This window comes from Haliaeetus leucocephalus, unplaced genomic scaffold (genome assembly GCF_000737465.1).
Source record: "Haliaeetus leucocephalus isolate CR32 unplaced genomic scaffold, Haliaeetus_leucocephalus-4.0 Scaffold162, whole genome shotgun sequence".
NCBI lineage: Eukaryota > Metazoa > Chordata > Aves > Accipitriformes > Accipitridae > Haliaeetus > Haliaeetus leucocephalus.
In genome coordinates, this window is record NW_010972598.1 from 4,697,846 (window position 1) to 4,716,480 (window position 18,635).

Here is an 18,635-nt window from a genome sequence, read left to right on the forward strand (position 1 = left end):
TTAACAGAAGCAATTCCTACATGAGATGCAAATGGTTCTGTTAACTTATTTGAGGGAAACCCCAGTTCACAATTACAGCTTTTCATAAGAGTTGGAGGCCAAATTTGGTTGGTTGTGCACATGAATTCAAGCTGTAGATTCAATCTGTTCTAGGAGAACATGTGTTTCTTTTTAAAATTTTATCCTTTACAGCCCTGTACTATGAATTGAGTTGAATATAACTTTTTGTTTGGGGGTTTTCTTGGATTTGGTGTGTTTGAAGTTTGTTCTGGAATTTACAACATACATTTCACTTGGTTTTGATTTGGAAACAGATGTGCTGGATTTTTTTCATTTTTTTTTTTTATAACTCACTGTATGGAGGTTTTGCCATTTTAACTGGTAGGATAAGGCCTACTATTATTAGCTTTGTTGGAACTTCTTTTTTAATGTAAAAAAACCTGCTTCTTCAGGCTTACTTGCAATTTAGTGTATTCAGTGCTTAAGAAAAGATAGTTTCCTTGCATTATCCAAGGATATTATCAGTATACCTCTGAAAGTTATTTCTGTAGAAACCCAAAACATCAGCAGTTATGCTGCATCAAAGCTTGCAGAAAGTAGTAATTTATATTTTATCTACTAGAAGCAATACTTCGAATAGAAGGATTCAGAAATCACTATTAAATGGTTTAACTAATGTTTCTTCAGGTGGCGAGTTTACACGGCAAACTGAAGTAACTTTTCTTGGCAACAATGAGAAGCTGGTTATAAAGCAGAAATTTAGTGGAATCGACGAGCATGGTCACCTTACCATCAGCACAGAAATGGAAGGCAGAATACCTGAGATCCCATCTGGCGCATCAGTCCACATAGAACCATACACTGAACTCTATCACACTTCTAGTTCTGGTAAGGTTCCTCAAGAACAAAATGATAACAAAGTGCACAGTTCTCAGCAGAGAGTAAGACAATCTGAAAAACTTTATTTTATTCCCTTCTTAGCAAGTGTACTTAGGACCCTTTGATTTCTAGAAAGTTGCTTTTTGCCTCTTAGGAACAAGTCCCCCAAAAAGGTAGATTTTTGTGGGACAATGCAAATATTTCTAATCTTTTTATTGAAAAAAAAAAAAAAAGTGAGTTTTACTTTCTCTGAACTGATGTTTTCAAAACACTCTTGATTTCCCTTTTCATTGGTCTTATTTTCACACTGCTACTGGCAGTCGTATGAGTTGCAAAGCTTTTTGTAGGATCCACGGCTCTTCAGTAAGAGCTGTACTGGTGTATACCTTTTTGTGGTAATGTCAAGTGGGCTTTGGTCTTGCCCGATGAGACTGTGCAAACCAGTTATTTACCAGTATGTGTCACGTAAACTGCATTGCAGTGACTGTGCCTTGTGTTAGTAACAAGCATTTGTCAGTACTATTTGAGCTGAATTTGAACAACTGACTGGAAAATTAGGAGCATCTTAATTCCCTTATCAGTATTTCTCTCTCCTCTCTCTCTTCCTTATCTCAGACTCTGAGATTTGGTAAGAGAGCCATTCTTCATTTCACTATTTACAGGGGAATCTCCCTTCTTTTGCTTTCCTTTTCCTGGATAAAATTATGGGTATTTCAACACAGCAAAACCCAAGTGTGGTTGGAGTGTTGCTGCCAGCCAGCCCAGTTGCCAAAGAGCAATGAAGAGGAAGCAGCCTGTGGTGCACTCAGGTGCACATGAATACTGGAGAAAGTACATGATAGCTGAAAATGGTGTAGGTGCATCATCACTGCCTTATATCTGCTAATGTCTGGCTTTGGTAGCCAGCGATGAACGCCTCTTGCTGCTTTGCCTGTCCTTATGGACTGTGAGGAGGAGGAGCTGAAGGCAGCAGGAAGCTTCGGCTTCGTGCTGAACAACTTCAGAGTTTTGGAGGAGTTTGAGCAGCATGTGCTCTGTAGAACACATCCCTTCTTGGCAGAAATGCTGTCTCCATGGAGGAAAAGTCAAGGGCTGGAAGAAGGCATCCTTCAGTCTGGATTTAATTTACCAGTACTCAAATAGTTATTCTTCTGCTCTCCTATGGCATATCTGACAGACCATTACTTAGCAGAAGTCTAGCTTTTGCCAACTGTATCAACTGGATTGATACAAGTGTGTTACGGTGTCCAAATGAGGAATAGTGGAGTTCTGAGGAGCTTTCTGTTGCTGGGAGGATCCACAAGCTCAGATCTGCTTTGAAGAGTTTTTGTCAAATTTTCACAATATAGAAAACTGTTGTGAAGCATACGGGAGCTCTCAAACATGCATCTTCTTCAGGACTCTGTCAAAATCCAAGGCCAATAGACAACAGTGAACTAAAAATGGGTGTAGTTTGGTGCTGGCAAGGTGGCTCTTGTCCTTCCTAGCTTATAGATCCATTATGTAAATTCATTTAAAGAATCCTCTGAGTTTCTTGAGTTGAATTTTCCTTTCTTTACCTGGTAACCCACAAAGTAAAGTTAAATTTTTAAAATATGTCAAGATAAATTATACGACTCATTCCTCAAGGCTGTGATATCATGAGAAAAGAGCAAGCCTAGTCAAGTGCCTATTCCTTTGCATGGCAATACATCCACTTTCATAGCTGCTTGCCTTCAAAATTTTTATTTGCACTACCCTGTATCCAAAGTCTACAGATAGCGTTGGGCAGAGTATTTTTGCTCTCTGTTCTGATCAGCGTGTTTGTTGCCGTGTTGCAGTGATCACTTCATCATCCACCAGGGAGTACACAGTGACAGAGCCAGAACGGGATGGGGTTGCTTCCACGTACACAGGTGCCTATCAGTGGCGACAGACCATCTCATTTGATGAATGCATTCATGATGACTCTCACCATGCTGCTTCTGCTACTCAGCAGCTCTCAGTGGACAGTGTGTTTGTCCTGTATAACCGAGATGAGCAGATTCTGCGATACGCTATGAGTAATTCCATCGGCCCAATCAGTGGTATGTATGAATTGGAAATCTTTCTTTTTCTCTTTTGTGAGTAATTAAGAGCAGGCTTCTATATTTTTTTAGCCGCCTTGGCTGGGTTAAATTAATGAGTTATATTAATTCATTGCATTAGTCAGTAGACGTCCAGGTCCATCAATTAGGAAGAGAAAAGAGACTGTTAAAAGTTTGTATTTTCACATGGGGAAGGATATTTAAGTGATTATCTCCTCTTGAAATTTAGCAGAGTTTGTGTCTAATTCCTTGAAGTACTCTCAGTATACCACCTTGAATCTATTGCCGCTGACATAGTTTATCTTTACGTAATTTATAGTTCCTCTGTTAATGAATATTTTTTGTATTGTCAGAGCAAAGGGCAAAAGAGGGGAATAAGATTTGCTATTGAAACAGCTAGTTTCCATAATTTATCTTGAAACATAGCATTTTATCTTTGGAAGGTAGGCAGCCTATGAAGTGTATTTTTTTTGGATGATCTGTCCAAGTTTGTCTGTTTGCACTAAAATCAGAAAAAAAGCAGAGGAGCACTTTGAAAATGCACACCAGATGAGTACAAGAAAAGACTGTTCTCACTGTTGTTTGTTACAAAGATAAAGTTCTACTAATTAAAATGAACAAACCAAGCTGTTAAGAATGACATTTTGGGTCTAATGTTAGTGGCTGGAAGATGCATTATCTTTGTCAGTCTTGCTCTTTAGAGAAGTTTTTGTGGCTTGTCTATTTTTTAACTCGGCAGTCATTTGCACAAGTAACAAGCAATACAGGTGCTATTGCCATGTCTGAGATTCATGTCCTGCATATCACCTGCAAGTCCCCTTTTTCCTGGTGCAAAAAGTATTCTCTTTCCTTGTTTCATGTGCTCTACAAGCAACCTCCTTCTGGGCCTTAGCTGAGTGCTATTACTTGGATAGGGTCATCATGGCTAAATATGGTCTCTCTTGTCAGATGGTTCTGCTGATATTAACCGGAATCCTTGCTACACTGGTACCCATAACTGTGACACCAATGCGATATGTCGTCCAGGAACTGGAAATCGTTTCTTCTGCGAATGTTCAGTTGGCTTCCGTGGAGATGGAAACGTTTGTTATGGTATCAGAAAACTTTAATTACAAAATTACAGCTAATGTAGAATTTGGTTTACTTGGGATGTGTTGATCCTCAGGACTAGCCATTCCAGTAAAATGAACTGTCCCGAGAGGCTGGTTTTGGGAAGGATAGGTTAGAGGCATACTGGGGTAGCTGACGTATCTCAATAATCAAAGTAAGCAAGTTTGACTGTCTTGAAGGGTCAAATTTGGATATGTTTTGCTAGCTTGCAAAGCGTCTTTCCTACCCAGCTCCTCTTTTCATAAAACCTGGGGGAACTTAGCTGTGAGAAATTTACTGTAATGCAAATTCTGGTTAAAATGAGTCAGCTAGCTTAAAAGTTCTTGAGGGAGATGAGGAATGGCATATGCACATGTGTACAGAGCACAGATATGTGGAACCCATTGAAATAATCTCTTTCAGGATCTGCTTTGAAAATCCCTTCTGTTCAAGGAGACTTTTATTTCCCAGCTTCATCCAGCTCTGTATTCTTAATGTATCTGGGTTTTGTTTTATAATCAAATCACAGCACAAACGCTTGTTTTCAAGAGGTGAAAGTGTGTATTAATGAAACATGCATCATCCCTGTTAGTTAACTGAGGTTTTTTTTTTTTTTAATAAAAGGACAACCCTTCCCCCCACTCCAACCCTTAAATCAACTTGCAAATGAAAATAACAGCATCACGCTGTCCCTTCTACTCCTCTGGTGCTGTGACTTGAGCAGCAGTGGATTAGAGATATATATGGATAATGAAAGGAGAAGTCTTTGCTAAAGTTCATGCTCCCCCAGTAGTCGTCACTGCTTCTGATCACCTCGTAGGCTGCATTTTCTTTCTCAGTGGCTCCTCCTTCCTCATTGATTTCCTGTCCCTTCCCCTTATTATTCCATTATAGAACTTATTCTGGGGTTTTTTGGTGCAGATTAGCTGAGGACACAGTTACCTGAAAACTTATTTTCAGGTTACTAACACCTCTTAAGAGGTATGGTTTTATTCAATGGTTGCACAGTTTCTGTTTTTCTGGCATCAGTATTAAATGCATCTTTGTAATAACTGTAATCCTTATAATATTCTAGACATTGATGAATGTTCAGAGCAACCAGCTCTATGTGGCAGCAATGCAGTCTGCAATAACCAGCCAGGAACCTACCGCTGTGAGTGTGTTGAAGGATACCAGTTTGCAGCAGATGGGCAGACTTGTGTTGGTGAGTTTCACATTTCTTAAAAGCACTGCCCACCGGCTTTCAGACTGTGATTCATCTCACAGAGACAGAAAACGGAGCTTCAAGGATCTGTGCTGACTTCTAACACGAGTTGGATTTAGGAGTTCATGCTGCAGTTGGTGATTACAATCCATTAGGTAACTGAAGAACGTGCCTAAAGTACTTTGTTTTCATCTCATAAAAATTCCCACTCAGAATGTTTCCAAATAGAAAACAGAAATGATTATTGAATGCTTCTGTCCTTTCTGTACCATTATTTAGCTGTAGGTTTCACATGGAAGTAAAATTCAAATCTGTAAAAGAAGAAAAATTAAAGTGAGCAGTTATTGTGTTAGTATTTCACAGCATCTCACTTTCAAAATGAGGTAGGGCTTTTTCTGCATTTTCTGTAGTGCTGCGCTTTGGCTTTTGGGGGATTTGGGTTTTCTTTCTTATATCCAATCCAGAATTAGATTTAACAGATTAGATTTTAGTTACAGATTCATCCCTTGGACAAGGCAGTGCACAGGTCTAAACCAGTGTGTCTTGGCTATTGCAGGGTATTCTGAAGTGGTAGTTAATCGTGCTGAAAAGGAATTATAACTACAGATCATTTCACTGTTAAAATCTTTGAGATTTGGAGGAAATCTAGCTGGTTTGTTAATGGACCATTAAAACTTAAAATTCAGTAGTTGTCACTGAATTAGTTATTTTTATTTAATTTAAAACCTTTTTTTTCTGGAGGAAGCCTGAGTTAATCTATACTCGCTGGACTAAGGTTGTCCTAACGAGGTATATTTTTTCCTGTTTGTTTTGTTTTTCACTAAAGTTGTAGAAATTCCATTTGGTAGCTGGCAGAGTTGCAAGATGATTATGTGGGATATGTATTGAAAGTAATTTTTCCATAAAGAAAGAAAAACCATGAGCTTTACTCTGAAGAACATTAAGCTGATTCTTTTGGGTGTCATTTATCTTGCAAATTGCAAAAGCTAAATAAAAAAATCTACAAACGGCAGATAGAAGAGGGGTAATGACTCTACTGCTAGAGATGCAACTGTCAAGATAGGATATAGATTAGATTGTTTTTTTTTATTATTTAGAGTTTTTGTCTTTGCAACCTGACAGTAATCTGTACTGACAAAACCTATACGCTCTCTTCCAGTATGGTTGGACCAGTTCCTGGTTTTTTTGGAAATAACTGATTACAGCTGAGGATTATATTTGCTTCTGTCATGACTGCTTTGTGGTGGAAGCTTAGTTACTCTTTGAGCTAATGCATTCAGGTCTTTCCTCATTACAGCCAAGACTGTTCTTCAGCTAAGGCTGAGGAGCCTTCATCTTATAGCAGAAAGTTGCATTACTTCCCTTCAGTGTGTGACTTTGTATGCTGCGTATTACCTTCCGTCACAAGCCCCATTTCTCTGCTCCAGTAAGAATTACCATTCATGTCTGCTAACAGTGCACGTTAAGTCTCTCCTTTGTTGCAGAACAGTTGGAAAAAGCAACTTCTACCAGGACACTGGAAGGGATAGGGTGAGATGTGGAAGAGTGGCTTTGTGTTCTTTCCATTATGTCCACCGTTGCCCTTTTGTAACTTGGACCTGAAAGGGAATGTTCTTCCCTCCAGCCATGACCTCACTGGCTTCACTCTACCACTTTCCCATGAAGCTGTTGTGTCGCATTTCTAACAAGTGCTAAGTAATTCCTTGCCCAGCTTGAAGGACTTCAGTTTGATCCCTTCCTTCAATCAAAAACAAACTTTGCATCTGTAAGACTGAAGAGAGGGAAGATGAACTCTAGTTTCCCAACAGACTGAAAATGAATGTCATGGTAATCTTGTTCCCCTTTCCACAGGGGAGGATTTTATAACCCACAGACAAATTGAACCCCAGAAGGGGCAACAGCTACCCTCTTTGTGCTTTTGCAGGTTGCTCTGGGATACCAGCATTGACTCAGCTTTTCTGGAACTGCAGCTTTTTCATACCAGCTATGTGACTCACTGGATAGCTTTAGAAGAGAGTTGTAAATAAATCCTGTTCTCCTATTTGTAAGCTGAGGAATAGGAGGATGTGGGGACTCCCTTTGAGCTCCAACCCCAAATCTTATGCATTTATAATGCAGTTCTGAATAGATTATTTTGTAATCTAAAACTGACTTCATCAAACAGAACAGATATAAATGATTCTAACAATGATGTCATCTCCAGAGAAATGAAGAAAACAGCTGTTTTCAGATCTGGCTCTGATGGCAGATTTTTTTTGTTTCCATGCTGATACTGTGGTAATTTCCATCTGTGTAGTGTGATGAAAGGAGCATTGTAGAGTCTTGTCTTGGTCCCCTGTCAGTTCCTCATAAGAACCATGTAAAGAAAGCCTCAGTGGACGCTCTGCTACAGCAGCTGGAAGTCTGTTCGTAGATGTACACACTGCAAACTCCCGTATTTCTAGGCCCAAAATTTTTGTAGTATTTTGCCTCTTCCTATTTTAAATACCATGGTTTCCTTTCCTCTTCTCTGACCTAACAGGTAAGCATAGGCAGGGCTCCAGCAACTACCTAAAATAATCTGTGTGTAAAGCCTTCAGAGTCACTGCAATGCCTTCAGAGTCACTGCTGTCAACAATGAGAAAGTTAAGAAAAGCTGCAGGACTGGTCCCAGCTTCCACTGTTGGTCAAAAATGTCTCCAATAGTTGACAAATGTGTTTATCTCCTATTGAGTGAGTCACAGCTCCTATCTGTTGCCAAGTGACAACAGCCCTGGGTCAGTGCTCGGTTAGTGTAGTGGGATATCTAATAATTCCCAGTGCAGTGAACTGGCCACTTAGCTAACATGTGAGGTACCTCTCTGAGATGCCTTACATTTCTTCATTCAGAACTCCTTTTTATAAACAAAACTGTCATGGATATTAGTATCTGTGACTGTGGTAGCCTTTCTGCCCTGTTCTATATTAACAAACATCTGTGAGGTGCCGAGGACAGTGAGTTCCTTGTAAAACATTATTAAGAAGATTTAACACCAGTGAAAGGGGAGATCTTGGCAAAAAAAATCCCAATCCCCAAACAAAAAAACTCGGTTTCCTTGTTTCGTTTCTCTTCTGTATGCTTTCACAGCTGTTCTTCTCTCCCTATAAACCTATTATGAGCCCCTATGAACCTATTATTTCCTCCTGTTATTATTTATGGAGGAAAATTCAAATTTTCATCTCTCTTGTACGTCTAACCTGCAGCTGTTGAATATGTTGTAAACCACTGCCAGACAGGCACACACAGTTGTGACATTCCTCAGCGCGCTCAGTGTGTGTACACCGGAGGGTCCGCCTACATCTGCACATGTCTCCCTGGCTTCTCTGGAGATGGGCGTGCCTGTGAGGGTGGGTAGCACCATTTATTGTGGCGTTTTTATACTCTTTATTGCATGACTTGGCTGGTCATTGCAATGTCCTGTAGTTACTTGTGATTTAAAGTAGGAAATTTCATAGTTTAAGTCCCTCAGGCAGGCATTGCATTAAGCTTTTGTCCTTTCCTCACCTCACTTTTGAATTCACTCTTCAGTATTTGAGCTACAGAAGGTCCAAGATGAGGTAAGTGCAGAAATGGCAGTAGTTGCAGTTAGCAGACCAGATCTTCATCTGCTAGAATTGTTTGCACTGTATTCATTTATATTACTAAGGTGGTGAGGCGTGATTCTCAGACAATGTAAATGAAGTTATATTCTGTCTCATGTCAATTGGAGTGCAGTGGGGGAACATCTTTACCTAATGACATGTTGGAAACATTGCTGGCCAAATCCTACTTCTCTTGCTGTGCTAAGTCTTTTTCTTGAGAAACATGGGCATATATTTCTAAAACACTGCGAGTTAATAATGCTAGTTACCTATCAGAATAGCAGAGTGCAGGGATTTGAGAGGCAGAACCTAAAATACAAGCATGCTTTTTTTTTTTTTTTTCTCCTTTGTATTTCTGTATAGATGTTCTTCCAAAGGTCTCTCTAAGTCTAATCAGATATCCTAAAATAGGAGCCTGAAAGTAATATGGCAGGTTTGCACTTTAATTCATCACTCTGATTTGTCCATCGGGAGGAACAGTTACCTGAGATCGATCTTTTCTTTTACAGATGTAGATGAGTGTCAGCAGGGCCGCTGTCATCCGGATGCTTTCTGCTACAACACTCCTGGATCCTTCAGCTGCCAGTGTAAGGCAGGTTATCGTGGGGATGGTTTCCGGTGTGTGTTAGGAGGTAAAATTTTATAGTCCTTGAAAGCTGGACCAGAAATATAGTTTAGGAATTGGAGGATATATGTTAATTTGGTACCTCTCTGGAACAAATTGTGTATTGTTTTATTAGGGTCTTTATTCTTTCTTGGATCTTTATTCTTTCTCAGGTCTTTCAAGTTTTGAATGTCACCAAGTTTGTGTCAAAATCTGTATCTTGACTATTATCACTTTTCCACGATACCCTGTTCAGTGTCCACTTTTATGTTTTGTTTGTTCTATCCTCAGCAGTTCTCAGCCCCAAGCTGATACTATCTTTTGGAGTCACCTTATGTAAAGGTTTGACCACAGATTGATTTGATTTGCATACACAGTAGTCACTTATCATAAAATATCTGGAACTGTTGGCAATGTAAATGAAATGCAGCAACTACAGGAGAAAAGTGAAGGATGAGACCAAAGTACCTGCACTGTTGTCTGCAGTGGGATCTAGATGCCTACACACCATGTATAGCCAGCAAGAGTCCAGAAATACTAACTCCAGTTTCTAATTAGCACTTAGTTGTTTCTGTATTTACCCAGCTTGTTCTCTTATTTAGCAGGAAGTTCTTTACCCTGCCACACTTCTGTTCTTGCATTGTACTTTGGGTCTTAAAGTATAAAACTCCTGATCTTGAAGGCATCCTTAAAAAAAAAATTAAGTAAGGAACACTGAAGTGCAAAGTAGCGTTGTTATGGTTACTTTAATTCAAAAGCACAGCAAACCTATGGGACCGCATCCAGGTTTTGCAGAACAGTGAATGTTTTCATCTAGGAAATAAAGCCTGATTTCTGACTATATTCAAACCCAGTTCTCCTGCTTCTAAGATTCTTGCTGTTGGGCAAAAGACCCTGCACCTCTCAACAGACTGAAACTCAAACTGTGCAGCCAAGAGTAAGAAAGGCATAGGGCCGAAGGGAAAGAAAGCAAGAAACACTATGACTGAGGCAGAAGGCTGTTCATAATTCAGCTTCTGCACTGTGGTCTTAATGAAGTCCAAAGTATTTGATGATTCAAAATTGAGGGGTTTTTTAATAGTGAGTGTGCTGGCTTAAAAGTTCTTGTCTGCATGGCACAATATTACTACATGATGCATTGCTGAAACCTCATATTTTTCTTTTGCGACTATATTACCTAATTCTGAATTTCTGACTTTTTTTGCACAATTGGATACTCGTGTTTTAAAACAAAAAAGGCAAAGGTGTATTTATAGGAATGGCATAAACCCAAGGTTGTTTCTGGTTTTAAATCATATTTACACGACTCTTCATCATGTGCTCAACAATGCATGTCAAATTACCCAGTGCTTGTAGACTTTTCTATCTTAGGTAAATTGTAGGAGGTTTTGCCATGGTTAATTCTGAAGCTTTTGCTACTTTGTCAGTCTTTCAATATTATTTTTAACTTACTTTTCATGTATGAATGCCCATGTGAATTTTCACTTTAATGCCATATGAATGAAGAACTACCTAGTGTTTCTGGCCTGTGTCAAAATATTTAGCCAACCAACCTGCTGATAAAACCAGGATTATTCCTCCTAGAGGAGAAACTTGATGTGAATAACTTGAAGCAAAATTGAACCTTAAAGCCTCCAGTTTTTCAGGCAGAATTGTAGAGGCAGAAATATTCCTTTCATGTCTGGCACATCCCCTTTGTAGCTGAAACAGATGGTTTAGTAGACTGTTACTGGAATTCAACCAATTAACTTTATTACCAGGACACAATTAATTTCTTCTGAGTATATGTGATAGCATACTTAAGTGTTTGGGTTTTTTTGTTAAGAGCAACACCTTTTCACATGCAGTGGTTAGTGTGTTTACTGAACTGCTTAGCAGAGTATACTATTTTGTAGTAGCTTTATGTTATTTTTTTGCTGCTTATCCTGTATACCTCTTGACTGTCCATACTCAACACAATTGTATCTTGAATATGGATTTTTTCATGTCACAGCTTTAATGGTAGTAACAAAATATTTTGGAGAGTTTTGTTGTATCTGCTGTTTTAGTAGATGAGAATCTACCAGGTTTTGTTAGTCTTCATATATGCCTTTATGATTTTTATTTTACTGTTTTGTACTAACAGAAGAAGATGTGCTTTAGAAACGCTTGTATCAGCTGGCTCTGTTCATTAAATGCTCGGAGCAGAAAAAATCTGTGTAGATAAGAAGTCTCACTTTTGCTGACCCCTGACTGAAGTACAGAGTATCTGTATTGCTCTGCTAGTCTGCAGCAATGGCAGCATTTACAACAAACTTAGCTACTCCTCCCTTCTTAGAGAGTTAATAGAACAATAGCTGCCTGTCATCTGTTGCTAAAGCTTTAGTACTTTTAAAATGGATATATCCAACAGTTAATCATTGGCAGGAGATAGAAACAAAATATACTTTCTGCAGCTTAGTTTACTTTAGCATCCAATTTGTAAAGTAAGTTGCTTCAGAATGGAGATTTCAGATGAGGCTGTATTGTATTCAGCAGTAACGAGAGACCCTTTCTTCCCCTTTTTACCCACTAAGGTTTTGATCTAATTAGCCTCAGTCAAGTCACTGAAGTCTTTTCTGGTTGTTAATAGCATGAAAAGTTTCATTTATCCGAATGCTCAGTTCTTTTTGCTGTACCCTTTTCCGAACCCCGTGTACAATTGCTTGCTTGTTTGGTGTCTTTATTACTATATGAAACCTACTGTTGAATCTTACCACTGCTGAACAGCAGCTCTTGAAACAAGTGGACTAACGAGTAAAATGGATTTGAGTCATACACAAGGGAGTGTCTGTAGGACTGAACCAGCAGGTTAATGAAAGAGTTAATGATGCTGGAATGTCCCACTGCTCACAGCTATTAAGAAAGTCTGTACTTCATTATTTCCTCACGCTTCATTTTTCCATTTCAAAAAACAGATGTCTGAGTGTTTCAACCCCTGCAGACCCCAGACACTGTTTACTAAACAGAAACAAATGTAGATTCTTGGAACTAGCGGTCTGACCCTTAAGAGCCATTCGCTGGTCCTCTGTATACAATCCGTTTCACATGAGAAATGCTCTTACCAGGGCAACACTGTAAGTGAAGGATTACAAAGGAAAACGAAGGGACAAAGGGAAGTGTGTTACTTTGTTTTGGTTTTTTTCCTCTTCTTTTTTTGGCAATGTCTGAGAACAGCAATTAAAAATGTCAGTATAACTCCGTGTGATATGTGGGGAATAAAGTGATCCACATAGGAAATTGAAAAGTACTCTTTGATTACGTACTGATTCTGGACACAGTTTTAAATCACTTCTGTCTTTAGCTTGTGAATGAAAACCTGAGTAGTTATATCAGATCTTTAAAAATTTTTGAATGCTGTTGCAGAACTAATTGAATTGGGTTTAGTGTATCAGACTGTAATCCCCCATGCAAAATGGAAGGGAAGAAGTCCCATACTTCTGTCTCTCATCCTATTTTCTCAGCCTCCATCTTTTTTTGGAAAAGTCCATAAATCATTTTCTGCAGTGCTGCTGCAAGAGCTTTCTTTTATGACCAAAAAAAGACTTTGAATGTTTGTATATGGCTTTGGGGGGGGTCCCCATTCTGTTTGTTTCTTCACTTATGTGGAAATAAGTACATGTATGTTTTTCATCTGGCCTACTTTCCATATCCATGCTATTTCCATTTCATTTTTTCAAGTTCCATGATATATTTCAGTGACTTAAATTCCAGATTGCTACTGGTAGTTTATGAAATAACTGAAAAAAATATGTTTAAAACATTAAATACAAATTTATTTTTCTGAGGAAGGGTATACATTTAGCTTAAGTTCAGGATGCACTGTTCTTTCTATGTGTCTAGTCTGACTTGTGTGTACGGTGGTCCATGGAACATCTTCATCAGGCCTTTGATCTCTGTTCAGCACTACAGCTTCTCTCTTAGGAGCTCTCTTCTGTACACTGGTTCAATTATTCACTGTCCTTTTGAACTGTGGTTACCAGAGCTGGACCCATTATGCCTTGAATCATCTCCCCAGTCCCACATCAATTCTCTATACCTGTGCAGTGTTCCCCGTGTATATGCTGAATTCCTTACAATCCCTACAGCACTGAGCTGTGTGCTGGCAGCTTATCTGCTCACAGTTATCTGCTGATAGCTGTGATCTGCTGACAGCTTTTTTTGGTTGTGGTTTCCAAGATGAGTCTATCTTTAGAGGCTTGTCTACACTGTGTATTCCAAGAAGTGTAACTTCCCATTTGACTGTGCGAATCACTTCTTGACTTTAATGAGCTCAGTTTGCCTAGTGATGAAGTCCTGTCCTTCTCTTGTTTTGTGGCCTATTTCTCTTTCACAAGTGATGCAACCTATGGTTGTGTATTTCCCTCTGGAATCCTAATAAAGGAATTAAATTTCTTAATAAGGAAATTTAAAACCAGGACTAAGGTAATACAGGAACTTATTAGAAATACCACTACTTCATGACATTTGTCTATGGACTCAGGTGATTTTTCAGTGTTTAATCATTTATCAAATTAAGGTAGCCCACAGTATGGTGTTTTGTTTCGAAAATGATAGTGTCCTGTGGGCATAAGTAGAGTGCCATAGGGAAAGACAAAGCTATTAGGTCAGTGTATTACCTTCATAAACCAAGCATCGACTGCATCAAAAAGCAGTGAGAATGAATTTTTACTCAATTTTATAACAATTGCTAATCAGTAATGTTTAAACATAGGTACTGAAAAAAACATTGAAACTTAGTCCTGCTGTTAATAAAAGCCTGTTGCCACCCCAACTTTCCTGCATCACTGAAGATTACCCAGGTCTTGCTCTTACTGTTTGTTTCATCCCTGGCAGTATGAACTAACCCTAGTGTATACCATTTTTCTCACTGACATGATCATTTGGCTTAGCTTTCAAATATGGATTTCAAGAATGGTAAGAACCTCTGAAAAGCAGACTATTTATCCCAAACAGCTGTCATCTATATCTAAGATTATTGTGCCTTCCTTTCTGCATGGGCTACAACACTGGACTGGGATTCAGCTCACTTTTCTTTAGGTGTCTCTAAACTGTAAGCATAGTAATCCTGCTCATGATTCAGAGATAAGGAGAGAAAAAATACACTATGGATTCGAAGTGCCTGGTTTGGACTTTCACAACTACTTTAGGGGCTAATTTTGGTTTATGAATTTTAATATTGGCTAAATTCATGTTAGTGAGTTGAAATGAGTTTAATGTTGAAAGACAGGTTAAAATGATTCTGTCAGCACAGATGAACATGGTAACACTGGTTTTATTTCTTTTCAGAATGTTTCTTTAACATAGATTACTTATCACACTTGATACTGTTAAAAAAGTTTATCACAAATATAAGAGACTTTCAGGAGCATGGAAGCAGTAAAATAAATGGTTACTTCTAAAAGTGAGTGGGAATAGGGTATTTGATGTCTTTTTATGCAACTGAAAAATTAGTGTTGATGGGATTTTTTAGAAAGAACAAATCATATTCTCTGACTTCTAGAAACTAAGTACTAATTTTGAAAATTAACTTGACTAGTCTCTTGACTTAAGTGGGGCTAATTGCATAAGCAAGCCATTTGTGAGATAGGTCTTGATCATTGCAATGTAAGTCCTCTTCAAAAATTCCATCAGTATTCCTGTGTAAAATCTGCAGATATAAATGTGAACATTGTCTTGAAATTAGAACAGACATTGGTATTTCACGTTAGCAAAATTACTAAAATATTTTATGTATAACAGCTGGGTCCTATCTGGGAGTGTATACACAATCCTTTGTATAATTCATATTTGCTAGCTCATTTTCATAAAATTGATCTAGTCTATTGATTTAAAAAATTGTAAGCTTTTGGATATTCTCTAATTCTGGGAGTTTCACATGGGAAGGAAAAGCGACCAGCTTCTACATTTGTTTTTATATCCCACTGAGGGGGAGCTAATAGTGTCTTTCAAAGATGACATGAATGCAATGAAGATTTTGTTCTGCAAAGAACGAAAGCAGGGTGGGTCAGTTTACCAATACTGTGTATTTCCACTGCTTTCTCACGTGAGTGGTGCATATAATTAGAGCTTAAAAAAAAAAAAAAGTGTGGCAAAACTATCCAGTTGCTGGAATCAACTTTTCTTTTACCTGCATAGTGCATTGAATACATGCAAACAAAATTTGAAATAGATAATGGAGGCTTTCCTTCAGGGTCTGGTTTTGTAGGTTGATTCAAGGCTCTCTACCACCCACATTAAAGCTGATGCCAAATATTTCAGTTGTTTAGAGTAAGCTGTTCTCCGGACATTTATATTTCTCTAATTGTGTCCAGGTGCATGAAACTTGTCCAAAGCTTTTGCTTGCATAACTAGTTTAAATAATAATAAAAAACTACCCTTTTTTCTTGTCTTTGTGTGATTTACATCACACTAGGCTTTGGGCACATGGGATTAGCTTTTTGTTCAGCTGGGCAGGGTCTAGTGTGAGCCACACATAGCTAATGCTGTCCACCAGGCAATGTAAAAGCAAGGAAGGAGTAAATGTAAGTATAATGTTTGAGCCTGTTCTGGCAGTTTGTGGTAAGTATTTCTAACTGTCTGTAGAAATCATTGACAGGAAAAAGATTAGAGCTCTTCCTCTCACAATGCACAGAACCCTTAAGGGGTCTCAAGTGTAAGGTAAAACTAAGCCAGATTTCTTTGTCTAGAGAAGAAAAAGGTTATCTTAATGGTATTCTTTAATTTCATTATGTTGTTTGGCATCTAGAAGGATATATTGATCCAGATGACATTCCTTATTGCATGACAGGTAATACCATAAGATGTATATTTTAGTCCAGACTGTTCTGTAAAATTGAAACCAGAAGAACCAAATCCCTGAATCTCCTGATAATCTAGGAAGTTAGTCTTTCCTCTGTAATGTCTACAGTAATACATATGTGTGTGGTGTAGCCATTGTGCATCATATGTTTCTCTGTGTCCGTAGTAATAGTCCTGTTTTCTGTGTAGCCTTACTTACGCACTTTACCAGGGACTGGACAATCTGTCCCTGCAGTTCCTTTCTTAGGTCCGAAAGTATCAAATGAGTGTTCAAACTTGATAACCAAATGCTAAAAACCTAATATACATCAAAGCAATGAGTTGTTTCACTGCTGTAGGGAACTCGGCATCTGCCTCATGTTGTGGTTTTCTGTTGTGGCTCTGAAGAGAAGCTTGACTTTGAGCATTACAGAAAACCTTTATCCGCTGTATGGCCTGGCTAATTAGTCACATTTTAAGGCCCATGGATAATTGCCAAATAAGTAGACATGGGATTCACAAGTTGGACAGAATGTTCTTGCTAATGTGCCTCATGGAGAAAGACAGTCTTTTCCAGCTTCTTTTTATGACCTTTCAATGTAGGAAGCTGCAGGGGGCCTGTTTGTTCTGTTTTAAACTAGACAGCAAAAGATAAAATGACGTAAGTTTAAGGCAAATGTGTCACATTTACATAAGGCAGACTATTCCTGAAGGTGCACTGAAGGCATATGCCTTCAAGGTTTGTGACAGTGCCATGTTCCTCCAGCAGTAAGACAACTTGCGTTATAAGTGATCAGCATATGTTAACTGTTAATGGAACACAGTTATTCGTTTAAACAGAAATATTCACTGGTCTGTATTTTTTTTCACAGAAGTGGAAAAGACCAAATGCCAGCGTGAACGAGAAGTAGCTCTTGGAAGTGGAGGCACTTTCTTCCCGAGGGAGATAAGAGTTGGTCACTTCATTCCCCAGTGTGATGAGCATGGGAATTACCTACCCACTCAGTGCCATTCTAGCAGTGGATATTGTTGGTGCGTGGATAGGGATGGAAATGAGATTGATGGCACCAAAAGTGGCCCAGGAGTTCGACCACCATGTAAGTGGCTGAAGCATTTGCTTCTTGTGGGTGTCTCTCCACCCAAGTGCGCTGTCTCCCAAATGTGGGGCTTAGTCGTGCCCCTGAGATACAGCACTGACTTGGAACAATGCAGGTCTTTGCTGTCCCAGTGACAATATGCCTTGTGCTGCAGCCCTTTGGTAACTCCAGCATACACTTTTCCTCCAGCCAGCGTGTCTGGACAACTGTGGTGAGCCTCTGAATAAGAAGATGGTTTTCTAACTTCTTCCCTTCCTTGAAACTGTGAGGGGCCTCTATAGTTTCTGCCCTCTGGTAACTGTGGCAAATCTGAATGTGTGGTAACTGACTTGCGTCAGGAAGTGAAGGATGTTCCTTCGTACATCTTCCTCAGCTGCAAAATAAGATAGGCTTCTCTAAACATTTGAAGGAAAGAGCAATTACAGAGCTGAACATTAAAAGACCTATTATGTCAATTGCTCCTTCTTTGACAGCCAAGGGGAAAAATTCAGAAGCTTTCTGCATCTGATTATAGTTATTAGTGTCTGCTTATAGGGCTGTTTACTTCTAAGAAGTCTGACTGTAATAGTGTCTCTGCAAATAACAAGGAGCCTTGTTATGCTGTACATAAGCTAATTTTTCCCCCATCTCTTTCCTTCTCTATTAACAAGGTCTGAGCACAGCTGCTCCTCCTGTTGTTATTGGGCCCTCTGTTCGACCAGATACTGTACCTCTGCCACCAGGAACACACTTGCTCTTTGCCCAAAGTGGTAAAATTGAACATGTTCCACTAGAGGGAAACAATATGAAGAAAAATAGTGCAAAAGCACTCTTGCATATTCCAGTAAGTAACCTACTGTACTAAGTCCATGTGTTTTAGAAGACTTGTGACAAAGATGAAAGTGAGAGTGTTTGTCTATGTGATTTGATAATTTAAGTTCCAAACACAATTTCTACTCTTGATTAGGATTTCAGTACCCCATCACTTTGTCACTGAAAATTCCTGACCTGACTAGTCAAAAAGCCTAAAACTAACCTGTAGAAAAAATTATTTGCCTTTAAAGAATACCTCATAAGACAAAACCTTAGTATTTGTGAGCTCACATGCCTCCAACAGCTCATCATATAGACACTCCTATACTCACACTTCCATTGGCTTTCTGACTCTGATATAAAAGTCTAGGAGACCTACAAGAGCAGTATGTGGAGAGGCCCTTTTTTTCTCTCTTACTCCCTCAAAGTGTTTGCCTAAGTCTTAATCTCCTCCTGTTTTTCAGTCAATTCTCTGCACTTCTTGGCTACAGATATATATAGATTAA

The 18,635-nt window shown here is 38.9% G+C and overlaps 1 protein-coding gene across 1 annotated transcript in view; it reads left to right on the forward strand.

Annotated features, from left to right (window-relative positions):
• Nucleotides 1-18,635, forward strand: part of NID1 (nidogen 1) — a gene marked incomplete at its 5' end in the record, with an annotated part of 45,842 nt that overhangs the window by 13,263 nt on the left and 13,944 nt on the right. The window contains 8 exons of the mRNA XM_010562948.1: nucleotides 688-888; nucleotides 2,700-2,945; nucleotides 3,894-4,037; nucleotides 5,110-5,238; nucleotides 8,461-8,604; nucleotides 9,348-9,470; nucleotides 17,113-17,337; nucleotides 17,988-18,160. Of these exons, the coding sequence (XP_010561250.1) occupies nucleotides 688-888; nucleotides 2,700-2,945; nucleotides 3,894-4,037; nucleotides 5,110-5,238; nucleotides 8,461-8,604; nucleotides 9,348-9,470; nucleotides 17,113-17,337; nucleotides 17,988-18,160 (1,385 nt within the window). The remainder of the gene's footprint in view (nucleotides 1-687; nucleotides 889-2,699; nucleotides 2,946-3,893; nucleotides 4,038-5,109; nucleotides 5,239-8,460; nucleotides 8,605-9,347; nucleotides 9,471-17,112; nucleotides 17,338-17,987; nucleotides 18,161-18,635) is intronic.